Here is a 17,204-nt window from a genome sequence, read left to right on the forward strand (position 1 = left end):
GTTCTGTATGGGTCTGAAACTTGGCCTCTGACATTAAGGGAGGAACATAGATGAGGGTATTTGAGAACAGGGTGTTGAGGAGAATATTTGGACCGAAGAGAGATGAAGTGACAGGAGGTTGGAGAAAACTGCATAATGAGGAGCTTCATAACTTGTAATCTTCTCCAAGTATAATTAGAATGATCATGTCAAAAAGGATGAGCTGGTCATGTAGCACGAATGGGGGAGACGAGGAATGCGTATAGGATATTGATGGGAAAGCCAGAAGGAAAGAGACCACAGGGAAGACCAAGGCATAGGTGGGTGGACCATATTAGAATGGATCTTAGAGAGAAAGGATGGGATGGTATGGATTAGATAGATCTGGCTCAGGATAGGGACCAGTGGAGGACTCTTGTGAACACGGTAATGAACATTCAGGTTCCATAAAACGCTGGGAAATTCTCGAGTAGCTGCAGAATTGGTGGCTCCTCCAGAAGGGCTCAGCTCCATGAGTAAGTAAGTAAAGTAATTGTGTCAAAGAAGTCTGCCACCTCTGAGCTCAGCCACCTTTTGACACCTTCCATTAACTCATTATCTCTGAAGCACTGTGACCCCAAACAGTTCTTCAGGTAGGTAAACAGGTAGTAGATGCTCGAAGCAAGATCAGGCTTGTAAGGAGGGTTGTCAAACAACTCCCAGATAAAATGCTCCAGTAGTGCTCAAGTGTGAGCAGCTGTATGCAGAAGTGCATGGTCTTGGAGGAGCACTACACCAGATGTCAGCATTCCACACCTTGTGTTCTAAATAGCCCTATGCAATTTTTATGATATTTCACAATACACTTCTGATGATATTGAGGTCCCTTGTTGCATGAATTCCACCAATCACCACTCCTTTCCTGTCCCATTCAATAACTTCCATCAGCTTTCTGGCAGGCAGATGTTTGTTTCCACTATTTCGGTTTGTCTAGTAAATGTGTGTGCACCCACTGCTTTGACTGCTCTTTGGTTTCAACATTCACAAGTGAAACCCAGGTTTCATCATCTGTTACTTGTACAGTGTGATCGGGAAACTCATCATCATGTTCGCAGTATTGTTCTAAAAAAGTCAAAGCTGAAGTCATTCTCTTTGTTTTCTGCACACCTGTGAGCATTTTAGGAAACCATCTTGCACAAAACTTATGATAGCCTAGCCTAGCTGTGATAATCTTGCAGAGAACAGTTCGTAAAATTCGTGGAAATTCACATTAAGTTCTGAAATTGTGAAGTGCTATCTTTCACAATTCCTTTGGTTACCGCTCTGAACATGAACATCACTCACTACAGATGACTGGCCGACCATTTTGCTCTTCATCATGAACATTTGTTCACCAGCCCATCTTTAAATATTCTACACCATATTGTTGCAGTTCTTCATTCATTACATTCTGGCCATAAACTGTGCATAATTCATGATAGATTTCTGCGACACTCAAATTTTTAGAGTGAAGAAAGACAATAACAGCACAAATTTTGCAGCTGGCAGAATTACCCACCACAGGACACATCATAACTCACTCCGCAGAACCAAGAACAAACACTAGATGATTAATTATGTTATGTTTTACAAGGTAATGAGCCATATGATGCTGCCTAGCATGCGCAAGCTCTCCCTTGCTCCTACATTAGTTGCCTAAAATAAATGGAGGTTACTTTCTGAGTAGTCTTCATAATACAACGACACCTAATATAAAGAACGTTACTTAATATCATGAATTTATCCTACATTTTGCTAACTATACATTAACATATATGGATCTTCTGATGTGTTTACTTCTAGACTAGCCTTCTCACTAGTTCATAATGGAAGTTCTGTGTTTCTCTTTATGGCATTTCTGTTCTTGCCACTGTCAACTTAATTCTGAGCAACTCAGCTATTAGTGCAATCATACAGCAGTGAGTCAAGCTTAATGCCACACATTATATTTCCTACGCCAAATCATCTGCCACATACAGATATACATACTCTTTTAACAGAGGCAGAAGCTATGCTCCCCATGGCAGATCCTGGTTCTGCTTTCACAGATGTGGCTTGGGATGCTGGACGCTGGAACTTGCTGGGTGTAGTCCCATTGACTGATGTTACAACTGGACTCTACACGACAAACCCAAAGCAAATAAATTACCTCTCTCAGTTGTCTTCATTACCTACACCATGTTCTGATCATATTCTGAAGACAGTAAATATTTAGAAGAATATCAGAAACTTAGGATCTGACAGTGTTAAATGACTGAAATTAAGAGGTTATGGAGGAGGGAAGAAAGAATGGAAACTAGGAAATAGAAAAGTTTGAAAGATAACATGACATGATGCCTGAAAGCCTGAACTGTGGAGCAAGAGAAGTTATCCAATGCTATGCAATGGTTCAGTAAACACATTCCTGTGGCAACAAATAGGCAAACAACAACAGAGGACCTGCTGGAGGTGATCCCGCAGGACTCGAAACCAAGAATGACTGTGCATGCAGGGGCCAGCAGCAATTTACCTGACTGATCAACAGAAAAACATGACCATAAGTCCCACAGAGCCCAAAATCAAGAATGACTGTTCTGGTGGAGGCCAGTAACTCTTTAAACTATGACTGTGGTTAGTAGTCAGTCACCAGCCAGTGAGGATAGAAGCAATAAAATGAATTCATACAGTTAGAAGCCACTACCAAACAACACGCAACGTAGAAGTAATTATTTGCAGCTGTAGTTACTTCTAGAATTTTTAGATTAGTGAGTGTGTTGTAATTATGTGTAGTTACAAGTAATAAGGTTTCAGTAGATCCAGTTGTCAATCAAAACCATGCATATAGTCACTAACACGTGACAATACAAAGAAAATCATGTGTAAATTAGTTTAACAATTATAATCTCATATATATGATACATATGTAATGGCCATCTTGTAGTGCACTCAATTTCATATGTTGCTTCTTACTACATGTTTCGGCAACATAGTGCCATCTTCAGGTTCATTATTTATGCTAAGCCATTACACTGTTTGTCATCTTGTGTCTTTCATAGAATTATTGAGAAAGTACATTATTCGTCAACTATAATAAAATTTGTATATACTAAAACTTGTTAAGATTATTCATCTATATGTCTTAATTCAAACTCGCGTATAGTATGGTTCGTCCACTATGGGAGTCGTTTCTGTGTGTACTGTGTCTGTGATGTGTCCTTCCTTTTTGGCTTCTTGGATCAAAACTTCCAAAGTCACAGAGACTGGCTCAGTGTTAAGCACACAGTGCAGCATATCTGCCAACACTTGGCACCAAGTATTACACACTGTTCTTTACAGAAAAGAGCAGGCTTTTATGCTATCTAAATCTGTGGTCACTTGGTAATTTGTAAGAGCAATGTGGATTTTTCTGTGCAAAGGCAGCCTGGGCGTTTATAGCAGGTAGCTCTACAGTGGAGGCTGGTAGTCAGAGGATTAATCCACATCTATTTACTTGCTTACTGACTTACTTAACATATTGGCGATGCGCTACATTGTTTAATGTAATCCCATGGGCAACCACAGGCAATGGAATAAGGTAATTAACACTTTTACACACGAGACTTTTCTATAGCTTCTTTCATCATCTTGAGGTATTTTAAGAACTGTGTATAGCAAGTGTCACGTAACTTCGAACAAGGCCAAGAGTAACCTTGAATGCGCAGAAGGACATTTTCAGACGAGGTGGGTCGGTGAAAGTGGAAGAACAAGTGTTAAGAAATTCCTCCCACCACAAGCTATGCGCGGGATTTGACTAGGAATGCGGAGCCTTGTTCGAAGTTACGTGACACTGTCTATAATAGTTCAGAATGGAACAGAATATTTCTATAAGCATAAGCTGGGCTTCAAGTACCCTGATCTAATGCAGTGTGTCAAGAATAAAATAACTGCCCTGAATTCTATACAACAGTTGCCTTCTACAGCACATTCGATAAGGGCTGTTCTCAGTGCCAACCTACTGACATCTAAATAAACACACACACATCAAATAGCATTGCTGACCCACCTTGCTTTCTTGCTTACATATGGCAGCTACAGGGATACTGGGTTGAGAACCTGGTCTTTGGAGTAAGGTTGTGGCTGGCTGAAGCACTGCCACAGATGGATACATGATAGGTGGCCCCCTATACACTGGAGGATACTGATATAACATAGTAGCAGCAGCATTCACATAAGGCACTGTAAAGAAACAGTTTAACTTCATTCAAATTATATATATTTTGCTGCATCAAAAATGCTCTATTAATCAAACTAACCAAATCAAGTATGTGGAGCAGAGTTCTTCTTGAGAAGCCAATAACTGCTCATAAGTGTGTGACAGTGGTATATTAACACAATTACTGTGTTTCTGGCCATTATCTGTTGGGAACTGTGGACTCAGTGTGACACAGTAACACATGTGTTGCCAGTAAACACTTCCCCGCAGTGAGACAACAGCAGAGGAGCTGTGTTAGGCAACACTTCCCTGCTGTGATGTAACAGCGGAGGAGCTGCTAGGCAACAGACCAATAAACACTTCCCTACTGTGACGTAACAGCGGGTGCTGCTGCTTCTGCTAGGGCAACATGCAACAGTATAAGAAGCCAGCTAAGGACCGAGTTGTGTTGACAGAGGGCAGGGTATGCCAACAGAAGGCAGTGTGTGTTGGGAGAAGCCAGTGGAAGCAGCACAGAGAGCAGAGCAGTTCTACAGTCTAGTGAGAGTTGTTAATATGAAAGGAGCAACTGTGAAACGACTTGCTAAACATTTTGTGTTATAGTTATGTTGAACTGTAGTTGCGGTGTTGAGTAATAAAGTGACATTGCAAAAGAATACACACCTCGAGGTCGTTTCATGACATTTTTTGGTGCCGAAACCTGGGAAGAAGGACTGCGGGATCTTAGTGATTGTGAAAGAATCTGTGTCCATCACAAAGCAGTAGATTTTCTCATGACACCTTTAGACTTCAAGACTTTGAGGGAAAGGAGAAAATAAACATGCCATGGGCACTGACTTCAACTTGATTCTGTCTATATATCTGAGTTCTGACTTTCAACAGACCCCATACAGACAGTCAACTAGCTTGTGAAGATTGTACTTGGATATACCCTCACAACTGAACATGACGGACAGAAAACTTCAAAGGCTAAAGAGGAAGCACTCTGCAGCAAGGGCAAAGGTCCCTGGTTCGAACCCATGTTTCGGCACCAAAAAATGATGCCGAAAGAATACTCCTAATGTCTTGTTTCATGACACTATCCATTGTCTTGTTTTTATTTAAAACACACAATGTTTCAGAGACTGGATCCTGTCCCCATCTTCAGGTTGAATCTACTCAGTCGGGTCCAACTGATAGGGACTAACAATATCAATTTGGCCTTACTAAGTAGGTTCTAGCTCAAGATGGATACAGAACCCAGTCTCCAAAACGATGTGTTTTAAATAAAAAACAGGACAATGGATAATGTCCTAGAAACACAATAACTGAAATTGTTGCTCCGCTAATCAAGATATTCCCTTTTTAGAGAACCCTGCTCCTTCTTAAGGCATGGGAACTCTGTCTTCCATTCTGAAACAAAGCATGCCATTGGTTCTTCCATCTATTCCTGGGCCTTTCCAAGCCTCTCTGTACTCCACACCTATATTCTACTGCTGCTCTGGGTGGATAATCTGACAGTATGTCTGAAATGTCTTCAGATTTCAGTTTCCTATATGATGAAAATTTGTACTGTCAGCTAATGTTCTACACAAATCAGCAGAAAACTTTGCATGTAAATACTAATATGTTAAATTTTATTTCAAATTGAAAACTTTAAACATGTTTTGGCAAGTGCTGCACCAAATTTCAATGAAGCGAATACAGTTTACCTTTTGAAATTACTACACCAATTAGATGTGTCACATACAAACAATAAAATGGCACTAGTAGCCTTTCTCACATTATGTTATAAAAGCAACTTTAGTAATGCAAGGTAACAAAAAACTATCTACCATTAGCACAAACCCCACAACATGACCCAACTTCACCATCATCTCTACAGAAGAGAAACAGTAGTTTAAGAATGATAACATAGCAGACATCTCTGCAGATGGAAAAGCAAAAGGAGCATATATTCATTAAACAAAATGTCACACTGCCCCCTAAGTCACCACGTACCTATGCTTTCATTGTATAAGCTAGGTTTCAGAAGTGAGGTTTTGCGTATATGTCATGGGTCCATCAATCCCACCTGCTCTGTCATCAGTTGCAATATGGTGACTTTGACCCTGGCAGATTGAGGAGAAAATTTCACAGTAAAGTGGTACAGGGGGGAGGATGACACCATCAGTGTTTTCAATGGCCAGAAAGTTAGCTAACTATGTGACATGATCATAAATTCAACTAGCCCCTATTATAATGGCACCTGTAAGAGAGAGAACAAGTATCACTGCTAGTGGCAGCTGGGAGGAATATCATGTGGTGCGTGGATATATGCAAATCACAGATTTATTTTTGAATAACTTATAAAAATGGTAAATTTTCTTCAAAATTTTTGCCAGAATTTACTGTACTTAGAGCGAAATATCTCAATCCTACCACCTAAATGGAAAACCTTAAGGCTCTACTGAGTCTGCTCTGCCTTGAAGTCTTTGATGTTAGCCTTCTCTTTCTGTTGGTAGTCCTATTACCTTGATATTCAGAGGACAAAAAACTGGTGGTGCCAGAACATTATCTGTGAACACTAAAGATAGATATTTTGTTATAAGTTGTTGGAGATGTATTTAGGACTCAGTGAATTTGATTGTCAGTTTCAATAGAGATCCATTGCTGGAATGAGACAAGTAATAAGGTAATAATGAATTTATCAAACATTTATCAATAATATTTTTCTTACCTTGCTGAGGAATGAAAGTGGGCTGTTGTCCAGGCAACATTACCCCAGGTGGAGGCATTTGAGGTGGGCCTGGATGTTCCTGAGGTGCCAGACACTGAGCTGTGCCAAGGCCTGCTTGCTGGACAGTGGTTGGAATACAGTACACAGGAATCATGTTGGCCATGTGTGGAGGTGGAGGCATGTTGTTGTTTGTGGTGAATCTGTTGATGAAAAATTACATACTACATTCAATAAAGCTCACTTTCTTGAAAATAAGTTCAATTATGCATCATATCTGATCAACATTGCTTCACAGAAAATTAATTAACAATAAAATCACTAATCTTTATGGGAAGAGGCAAAGTAAAATACCAAAGGCTGCTAAATTACAACATTGTCTGATCTGCCATAGGATTTCCTTATTATGTGGACATGGACTTACACCGAAATATTATCATCATAAACATAAAACAGGGGTTTTCTACTGTTTCTAAACACCAAAACATGATGTAAATAAGGGAGCATAGGTGAAGCTCAAGGTATTCCAAGCCTTGACTGAGATATAAGTAGATGGTCAATGTCACATTCCAGTTCATTTATTCTTATGAAAAGAGACCGTGGGAACCACTGGAAGAAATGGTTATAAAAAAATCTGTTTTCATTTGTAGTAACGGTAGTCAAAATAACATTCAAGTTACTGGACAGCCACTGGCTACTGCTTTGGCACTGACTGTGTTAGAGAAGACACATCTGGAAACAAAAATGCTTCTTATGCAGGTAATAATTCATTAAAGTAGTGAATATCAAAGTCAAGTGGTCACCACTTCATATCTGTGAGGCCACATGAATCTTGTCCTGCAGACTGGCTATCCTGCATGAAATTTCTTGTGATTTTCACCAGTCCCTGTAGCGAAATACCAAGACAGCATATTACAGCCTCCCCACCTCCAAAAAAAAAAATAATAAGAAACGCACGCCCATCCACACACACACAGATGACTATTTAAAATAAAAAGAACCCCGATATAATAACCTTCATGCAATCACATTGTGTTCCTAGGTTTACTGTGTGCACTGGCTATATATCTTATGGTGTACGTCTAAGAAGACCACTTCACTCAATTATAGCAGACATCAGGGATAATGGACACCCTGCCCCCTATTAGTATGCTACAACGAGGGTTTACTATAGTTCTGTATACATAAGGAAAAGCCTGTATACTTAATAATCGCATGCTGCTGCGAACAGGAAGGAAAAAACAAAATATTGCCCAACGGACCATTATTTTAAAGGGGATTTATTACAGAAATATACATTCACTGACCTGCATTGCTGACAGGTATTAACATTATGAGTATCGTTCTTTAACCTGGACCAGATCACACTTAAGTCAATGCTATAAAAAGCTAACACTTTGCTGATGTTTAGCACATAAAACTATAAAGGAATTAAATACATTCAGATTTACACACATACAGCATTCATACAAGTGACATACTCTTAATGCTCTAGGTTACAATATTTTGTAGTATGATCAATGTGTATCAACACACCAGAAGAACGTGCTGCCTCCAAAATGTTTGTGCCCACCCACCAGACCACATGGTACCATATCCCAGAATGCCATGATCTGAACCTTCAGCCGAATAACACTTTTCCAGTACTACACGTTTCCAACACTACAAATTGGGCGGGGGGGGGGGCGCTATGGTTCACTAACCTATATGTTGAGCAAGGTGCTGTTGGCTGAAGGGGTGTAACAGTTACTGAGAAAGGTGGCCACAAGTTCACATTAGTCCCATCGTGGTATACAGGAGGCACAACCCCAGCCACAGGGTACTGTTTTCCCACATCAAAGCACTGTGTCACACCACCGCCACCACTTCCAGGATTGAATTTGCCTCCCTCCACATGAGGGTGCTTACTAGCTTTATGCAGCTCACCCTCCTGAGAATGTGATCCACTTCGTTTAACTCCATGACATTGTTTCTGCAAGAAAAAAACAGAATACTGCACTGTCAAATTTACATAAAACAATGCTAGGACCTCGAGGTTGTCACAGTGGTGACTACAAAGTGTGCTATCTTCTGGGTTCATACACTTTGGAAAAAGCCTAACATCTGAGAGGAACACATTGCCTCCAGATACACAGTCACAGGGTAAGCAAAGGAAGAAACACGGAGCAAGGACAGTTGTTTCCCACCTGCTTCTTGCTTTGCTTACTCTCTGACCATGAAGATGGAGGTGTTCTTCCAAAACATCAGACTTCCTCCAAATTATATGGCATTGCAAACCATTAAGTCCAAACTCTTTGCTGTTATGGCTCATGGCAAAGCTTGCAAAGTATTCTGGAATGGATAGACTGTATTGTACAAGCCAGAGTCTCAAAGAAATTACTTCCAAGCAAAATGAAAGACTGCATAAATAAAATTACAGATAATATAAAGATTTTTTTAAAGGTAAATAATGAAGAAAGATGAATTAAACTGAAATTTATAACTTCCATTACCATACTCTTGAGAGTATTATAATTTCCTTATTATAAATTTGCTAAATATTACAACTAACACTGAAGAGCTGGATTCTCATGATATGCTCATCACAACCACAAAACAAAACATATGACACCCACAGTTAAGAGTGATGGATCAGCATAATCTTCAAGAGGGGGGAACAGACCAAGTATGGCCTAATCCGTCGTGGTGGTGGTGGCAGCGGCAGAGGTGGGGGCGGGAGCGGGGGCAGTGGTGGTGAATCACACAAAAAAGCTTCTGTTTTCCTTTCTCCTTAGGGTTTGGACTTTTGCTTTATGGTAGCTTAAGATTATAGTCACATTCTTATGGCCTCTCTACTTGAGAATACACAGAGAACCACTGTGTTGCATGAGAAAACTGCCATTCTGTGACTTTTTTCTTTTGCTTTCTAGGGCACATTCTTTCTGTTTAGTTTCATGGACCCTGCTCAATTGGTGTTACATGGCTTCACAAGCTTTACCAAATCTGCACAATTATGCATAACAATTGTCCATCTACAAGAATGAGAAGAGGTTCAGCAAGTTTCAGAACTACTGGTGCAGTTTTGGGTGCATCCTTTGAAATGAGGGGTGATCCACAAGATCCTCCTTTAAATCCTTCACTGTAAACGCATCATAGGTAATAAGAACTTGACTGACACAATTCTGAGTATGATGATTTCAGTGTGAAGTATGGTTAAGGATGCACTTTCAGTGGGTAAGTGGTTCATCAACTGAAGTATCTTGATGGTGTACATACAGTCTACAATTCTGGATTTAGAATAGAGGTGAGAGAAGAGATTCTGAGTAGTCTTTGTGGTCCTTAAATGTAGGTGTTATCTATGAAATGCACAATCTACAAGGTCTTCAAATATGTGTCAACCATGTTTTTCTCTAGTCTTTCATTATGTCACAACAACAACAATCACCTGCAAGAGCTTGCCATGAAAACATTTCTTCAACTTATTTTCCCTTTCACCACCTTTACTCCTTTGTTCTTTATGTTTCTGGACCATCTTCTTTTCCATGTCTTCATTATGCCTGCAAGAAGACATGAAATTAATTATGACTGTCAAAATAAATGAATGATGCTGTTAACCTTTTATCTTAAACAAGCATATTAATGTTGTTTTTGGAAATCAGCTCCGCGTGCGTGCGTGCGCGCGCGCGCACACACCTATATATATATATATACACACACACACATAAATTATAAATAATACAAAATTGCATCTATAATAAATAGAACTTCAGTGTAACTAATTCATTTCTTTTAAAATGGAAGCAGTAATCTTCTGATGAAACAGTGTTAGCAGAATGCTTTTAAAATTAATATTGGAGAAAAGTACAGGGATGAGAAATGGGTTTCAGTTCAATAATATTATATTATACTTCAGCATCCTGTTGCATTGGAGCATCATTTATAGTCTTCTTTTCTGTCTATAATGCAACAACATCAATTTACATTTTAAATGACACTAATTCATATTTAATTCACTAAAATGTTCGTTAAATGTTAAATGTTTAATTATCAGTAGTAGCAGTATTTATTTATTTATTTCGTCTCTATAGATCTATAGATATACAAAGATATGTGAATATCCAAATTTTCTACCTTAAACTTGATCCCTTACCCTGAACCCAATAATGAATTCTTCATGTCGATACAGTTAGTTACTAAGCTAGGGGAAGCATACTGCCATAAATTGAAACAAAAACCTCGTGTTCTCATGAAATTATCAAGAAAAAGAAACCCTTCTGAACTATGAGAAATGATGTAACACCAGGCCTGCACAAAGCTCCTGGCTGCTGGAAGAGGAATAACCACACAATGAACAAATAAAAGGGATGGAAGGAAAACATGTGAGAAAGGATGGAAGCATATAATAACACAAACAGAGAGAGAATGGGTGTGAAAAATTATTTAACATAAAGAAAAGGAAGGAAGGAAAGGGAATATGAATTATGATAGGGAACACAAACAAAAAGGGATGAGAAAGAATAAGAATGAGGGTAGAATGTAAAGAAATAAAAGGTACAGAAAAAATAAAGAAATGCTAGAAAAAGTATATTAGAAAGGAAATATTATCCACCATCACAATAACTTTGTTGCCATGGTAATAGAAGGATATCCATGGAAACGAATACTACCAGCAGATAAAACCGAACCCTTGAACACGGTGTTCACTAGTCAGTCCAAGTGCACATTATAAAAGTCCATAATCGACAAGACCACTGAGCTTTTAGTGTAGCTCCAACCAGAGCAGAAGCAAGCTCGCATCCAAGAAAGGACAGAAGACACTTCACCAAGATCAGCGGTGCAAGTAACTGTGTTAGTGAAGTTGTGAATAACTGTACTGGCGAGTGTAAAAGATATTGTCCAAAAAACGTCTTAGCCAAATCCGAGACCCGCGTGAATTTACTTGTAATGTTACATAGGCAACACACGATAATATGTTAGCAGCGGAGGTGCAATTACAAAACCACTGTCAGAGAAATGAAACTGTAGTGTTAACACACCTAGTGTTGTTCACTGAGAAGTGGAGAAAGGTTTTCCACCCACCTGTATAATAATGCTTCAGTGAGGAGTGGTTTATATGAGCCTTGAGAGGTATTAGTAGCACTGGTATCTCTTCTGCTCTCAGCACTCTCCCCAATACCTGCACTATTACTGCTGTGGCCACTGCCACTGCCACTTCCATTCACAGGAGAACAACACTTCCTGTTTAACAACACAAAATGAAATTTCTGTAAGAGAATGAATCACTAAACAATTTATTTAATTCAGTATTGGATTTATAATCTGCCAAATCTTATGCTTGAGAGCTTAGAATGTAACATGCAAAATTCATCATCTTTCATAAACAGAAATTTTTTATTGCTTTAAAGATGTGAATCACTTATATAATACTTCAGTAACTATATCTATTCAAGTGACACTTTCATATTTGACATGTCACATGTTCAAGAACAGACACAAATTTGTTCTTGCATAAGAGACCTGTTTTCTACGTGAAGAAAGGTACATGACATTGTAAACAATATATATAAACATAACATGATTTCAACAGTGTGACAAATTATCCATGTGATCTGCACAAGAGTATAAAATAAGGGAGAAAACTGCACTATCTTGAGCCTCTTAATTTAAATTGTAATACAATTGTAGTCTATTTAATGAGATTGTCAGTAACTCAGACTATATAGCACTATATAATTGGATGGTACCAATTAAAGAATTGGAAAGGATGCGGAAGGAAGGTCATGGCCTAATTTTAAGGTACTATCCCAGCATTTGCCTGGAGCGGCCAACAAAAACTACAAAAAAAAAACTGTGAGAAGATATCCAGGGTTCCATACGAGATTCGACCTGGGCACCTCTGAAATAAAATCCGAAATGTTGCTGCCTGAGCGGACTAGTTATGTCAATTTGTACTCTTCACCAAATACTATCAGGGTGATCAAATCAAGGAGGATGAGACTGGCAGGACATGCAACATGAATGAAAGAGATGAGAAGGGTTCACAAATTTTTAGCTGGAAAACGTGAAGCAAAAGCTCACTTGGGAGAATTATATGTAGATGAATGCATAACATTAAAATGGACCTTAATATATTATTGAGTATCACTATTTGAAAGGTGTAATCAGCTGCTGTGTGCACACCACAATACCATGTCTCCAAGATTTTTTGTCGTTTGTGATCAGATTGTCCTCTATTTCTTACCATCAACAGCTGTTAGCCTTATGCAATTCTGTGGCCTTTGTTTGACCAAATAATGCATATTACTTATGAATACAAACCACAGGGGATCTAAAATTAAGACATTTTCTCTAACCATATAGCAACAACAGTGACTTGCTGCCACTTAAATGTTGCTACAAAGGCAGAGTAGAAGCCATTTAAAGACATTTTCAAGGGATTAAAGAATTAGCAGAAGAAAATGTGTACTGCATTATTCTGCTCAGGATAGGGTGTACTGCATTATTCTCCTCAGGATAGGGTTCAGAAGCAGACTCCTATGTACACAATCACATAAAAAATAACAAAATTTCTTGACCAGTTGAATGAATATCAACCAGTCTAGAAGGACTCTTCTCCATGGAATTTTTATTGATTGCCCATAAAAAATACAGAATTTGGAGCTGAAATTCAGTGTCACATTACAAGCCATTTGTATTTAAACAAAGATCAACTATATATATATGAGAAAAGTGTAATAATGACAGGAGCAAAGGAGTAGAAAGCATGAAAATGTGAAAAGTTAAAAATTTAAGGCAAAAAGGATTTACTGCAGGAAAAAAAAAAGAAATATGTAAACATTCCCTGTGAAGTACTGAATGAGTAATGAGACAGAGAAGCAAGTCAACTGACATTCTGAGGTAGAACTAGTGACAAAAACACTCTTTGTTTCAGCAGCCTGATGAAAACTACTATTCTGTAATATAGGAAGATGATAGCAAAAGAGAATCCTAGCAGAGATTAGCCTCTGATGCAGAAATAATTGGAAAAAATGAGTGACACACGTAGGACGTCAGAAGAAGGGATCCTGTGACTGTTTAAAAAATATATATTACTCTGTGTTTTAAAAAATCTGAAGAATCCCTCTTCTGGGACATAATCCTGTGCAGTCTGTTGAAACTTAACATTTTGAAGGAACATGTGTTTGCTGCCCGCTTCATGAGGGTTTCTTGCTGGGCTTACACTTCAACCCTGAAGACAGAAGTGTATGTGCCTCTGAAATATCAGTCGACTTCCAAGGGGCTACATGGCATTATATCATAGAATTCTTCATAACCACCCATGTGAGAACCTCAAATCCTACAGAATACACATTTTTTAAACAATCACAGGTCCCTACTTTTGATTGAGTGGATCTGACACTCATTTTATGCATTTCAAAGAATTACACCTGCCTGAACAACTGTGCCTGCTTCAGCTTACCTGTTACTGGGTCCCAGACTGGAGTCTGCAGCCAGTTCACTCTTCCCTTCTTCATCTGTGCCCATCAGTGACCTGTTTGCTTCAATCTTAGAATCCCCTGATTCATCAGAGAGGGTTGTTTTCGGTTTGCTCTCAAAGAAACTGAAATTATACCAATATTGCTGTGAGAAATTAATATTTGATTTTAAGGGTATCATTGTGATACACCAGAAATTGTCTGAACTAAAGGAACACATAAAATGTATACCATGGCAATGGTAGTCAAAGCAGCAATCTGCAGAGAATCAAATTTACATGATGCAGCATGTTACCAGCAGCATAACATGAAATCAGAAACATTCCAACAAATTTTTATAGGGAAATTAAAGTCAGAGCCAACGCTGGGAACCAGTTTAAACCAAATTTTTTACTGATGACAATGACAACTACATTATCAATGGTGCTGATGGTAATCACAATCATCACTGAAGATCCTGAGCACTGCAGGTATGATTCCATTTACATATTTCCAGTTTGACACATAATCTCCCTTTCGATGTATTTTAAATAGTGCTTTTCCATTTTCAACTCTTCCTAGATCATACATACCGCTGTATATTGTCATTGTAGTTAAGCTGATTATAACTAGGTGGAGTCTCTGTTGATGATTTGCTGTCACAATAGTCATGATGAGGTGAGATTCCACCAAGCATTACTGAATCATGTTCCTGTAATACAAATTAAAATTTAAAACATGTGATTATGTTACATAATTCTCAAAACTGTCTATGCATTATACTATGGATAGCATACAATAACTCCAGGACTCTGTTATGTACTTTGTCCATGAGATGCAAGAGTATTAACCTTTAAACGCCGGACTTCGAAATAGTGGTAAACTTGAGCTGGCCGGAGTTTATTTAAATGCCCGCTGCTGGTGCTCGTTTAAATGCCCGTTGCTCCCTTGCGTTTAAATGTCCGTTCCTGTTAGGCGGTTAATCAATTTTAAGCGTTGTGTTTAAAAATGCTGTATCTAGCACAATTTTTATGATAAATGGATGGTATTAACTTTGTTTATATCAGCAAAGAACATAGTGTCGCATATTATAACGGAAGATTTGAAATTTTTAATACAAAGTGTTATACTCTATTTTCAATTTTTTGTGTTTTAATTTTGATGCGTACTGCAAAAATTGTTTCCCAGTTCTTCACAGAGTTGTTCTGCATTATAAATTCATTTCTGTTTGTAACACTTGACAAATTCTAGCAGTCCCTGGTGTCATAAAACAGATGGAAGCAATAAAATCATTTGGTCTTCTGCTAGCACTGCTTACACCCTTCGGATTTTCGAATCTTTGACTGAAGGTCAGAAGAATGAAAGAATGGCTATTCAAGAGAAAGCTAGAGGGGTCCCTTCTTCAGTGCTAAAACCTTCCGTTAGAACTGCAAAAGCTTATTGCCCCTTCTATTTGAGTGAACAGACAGCTGCATCGTGGCTGAGATACAGAGCGCGATCTGTTTTGTGTGCGTTCGTAGTGAAATTGAATACAGTAGTTTTATTTGAAACTGTATATACATCAAGCAGGTAACAACAAAAAACGTATGTACATCAAATTTTACAATATATTTTTAACATACCTATCTGCAGAATCTGCAATAAAATTACTGGATCGTGGATAAGTTTTGGCATAACTCATACGTATATTTTTATTTGCTGTTGTTCAGTTAGGTATTATTTTAATTCCTCTATTAGGGTTTTACTCAAGTCTGTCTGGTAATTACTACATTTGAAAATAAATATTTAGGAATGTGCATGCGCTTCTACTAGCGGCGTGTGCGCGCGCTTCCACTAGCGGAGTTTAAATGCCTGACTGGACAAAACGGGGTACTTTGGCCACGACGACATTACTCATGACTGGCACAAACTGGGCACTTCGGCACTTAAAGGTGAACACCTTTAAAATTCTCCCCTAATTCCACACACTTTTTACAATACTATATAATCTTATTAAATACTCTCTCACTGATTCCTTCATCAGACTAAAGACACAGAAACTGCTGGTAGCTAAGCCTGAACAATACTGTTTCTTTTATGAATTTAGTTGTATGGTGACTAGTCCTGTGTTTAGAACTAATGTATGCACATGTGACATGTTCCATATCTGATGGCTTTGGTAGCCAGTAAGGATTTATGAAATTAAAATAAAAACAAAGATACAGATAACAAGGGTTTCAAACAATTCAGTCCATCTTATTTTGGATAAGTGGCCAAATAATATTTTGCTGAAAAAGCATTTATTTTTTAAGTAAACATGCCCAGTTCTTGCAAATGCATTCTTGCATGTATTCTTTTAACATGTAGAATTAATGATTAGCAGTCATTACTGTACCAGTTGGCAGAATATCAGATCTCACAAGAGAGTCATCATGACTATGACATGGAAAAGGTGACTTTTTTTTAATTTCTTTAGTGTAGGAAACGTTTGGTGCTTCCATTATAAGATAGTCTTGCTATCTGAGGTAAAGTAGTGTGCCAAGATTTTATTACAGATCATTATCCTCACAGTAAAGTTGCTTTGTTCTTCTCAATAGCATTACTCCAGTAGCTATTCTGCAACTTCCAAGCAGTTCATATGGTCTGTGCCTGGCTGTCTCGAAACCCAGCTGACAGATTCATTTTTAAATCTGAGATGACCATAAATCGCCACTGTAGTGTGATCAGTGGCTTCAAGAGCAGTCATACATCTACTGGTTAGGATACAGCACCAATATGGCCAATGCTTTTGGTCAGTGATGCAATGAAGAGCATATTATCAAGAAAACTCTTGCAACATTCCCACAAAGGGGGACAAAGTTGCTCATGTCCATGACATTCTTCAAGTCATGTGTTTTCCCTGGAGAGTACAAAATGAGCAACAAATCTG

The 17,204-nt window shown here is 38.4% G+C and overlaps 1 protein-coding gene across 9 annotated transcripts in view; it reads right to left on the reverse strand.

Annotated features, from left to right (window-relative positions):
* LOC111872699 (period circadian protein) overlaps positions 1–17,204 on the reverse strand; it is a 101,243-nt gene that overhangs the window by 23,429 nt on the left and 60,610 nt on the right. For all 9 annotated transcript variants that reach the window (XM_023866839.2, XM_023866837.2, XM_023866836.2 and 6 more), the window contains exons 12-19: positions 14,890–15,008; positions 14,302–14,442; positions 11,922–12,080; positions 10,288–10,399; positions 8,567–8,835; positions 6,867–7,066; positions 4,019–4,191; positions 1,987–2,115 (exon numbers count right to left, since the gene is read on the reverse strand). In XM_023866839.2, coding sequence (XP_023722607.1) covers positions 1,987–2,115; positions 4,019–4,191; positions 6,867–7,066; positions 8,567–8,835; positions 10,288–10,399; positions 11,922–12,080; positions 14,302–14,442; positions 14,890–15,008 — 1,302 coding nt within the window. The remainder of the gene's footprint in view (positions 1–1,986; positions 2,116–4,018; positions 4,192–6,866; positions 7,067–8,566; positions 8,836–10,287; positions 10,400–11,921; positions 12,081–14,301; positions 14,443–14,889; positions 15,009–17,204) is intronic.

The sequence above is a fragment of the Cryptotermes secundus genome, unplaced genomic scaffold, assembly GCF_002891405.2.
Source record: "Cryptotermes secundus unplaced genomic scaffold, Csec_1.0 scaffold374, whole genome shotgun sequence".
Classification (NCBI taxonomy): Eukaryota; Metazoa; Arthropoda; class Insecta; order Blattodea; family Kalotermitidae; genus Cryptotermes; species Cryptotermes secundus.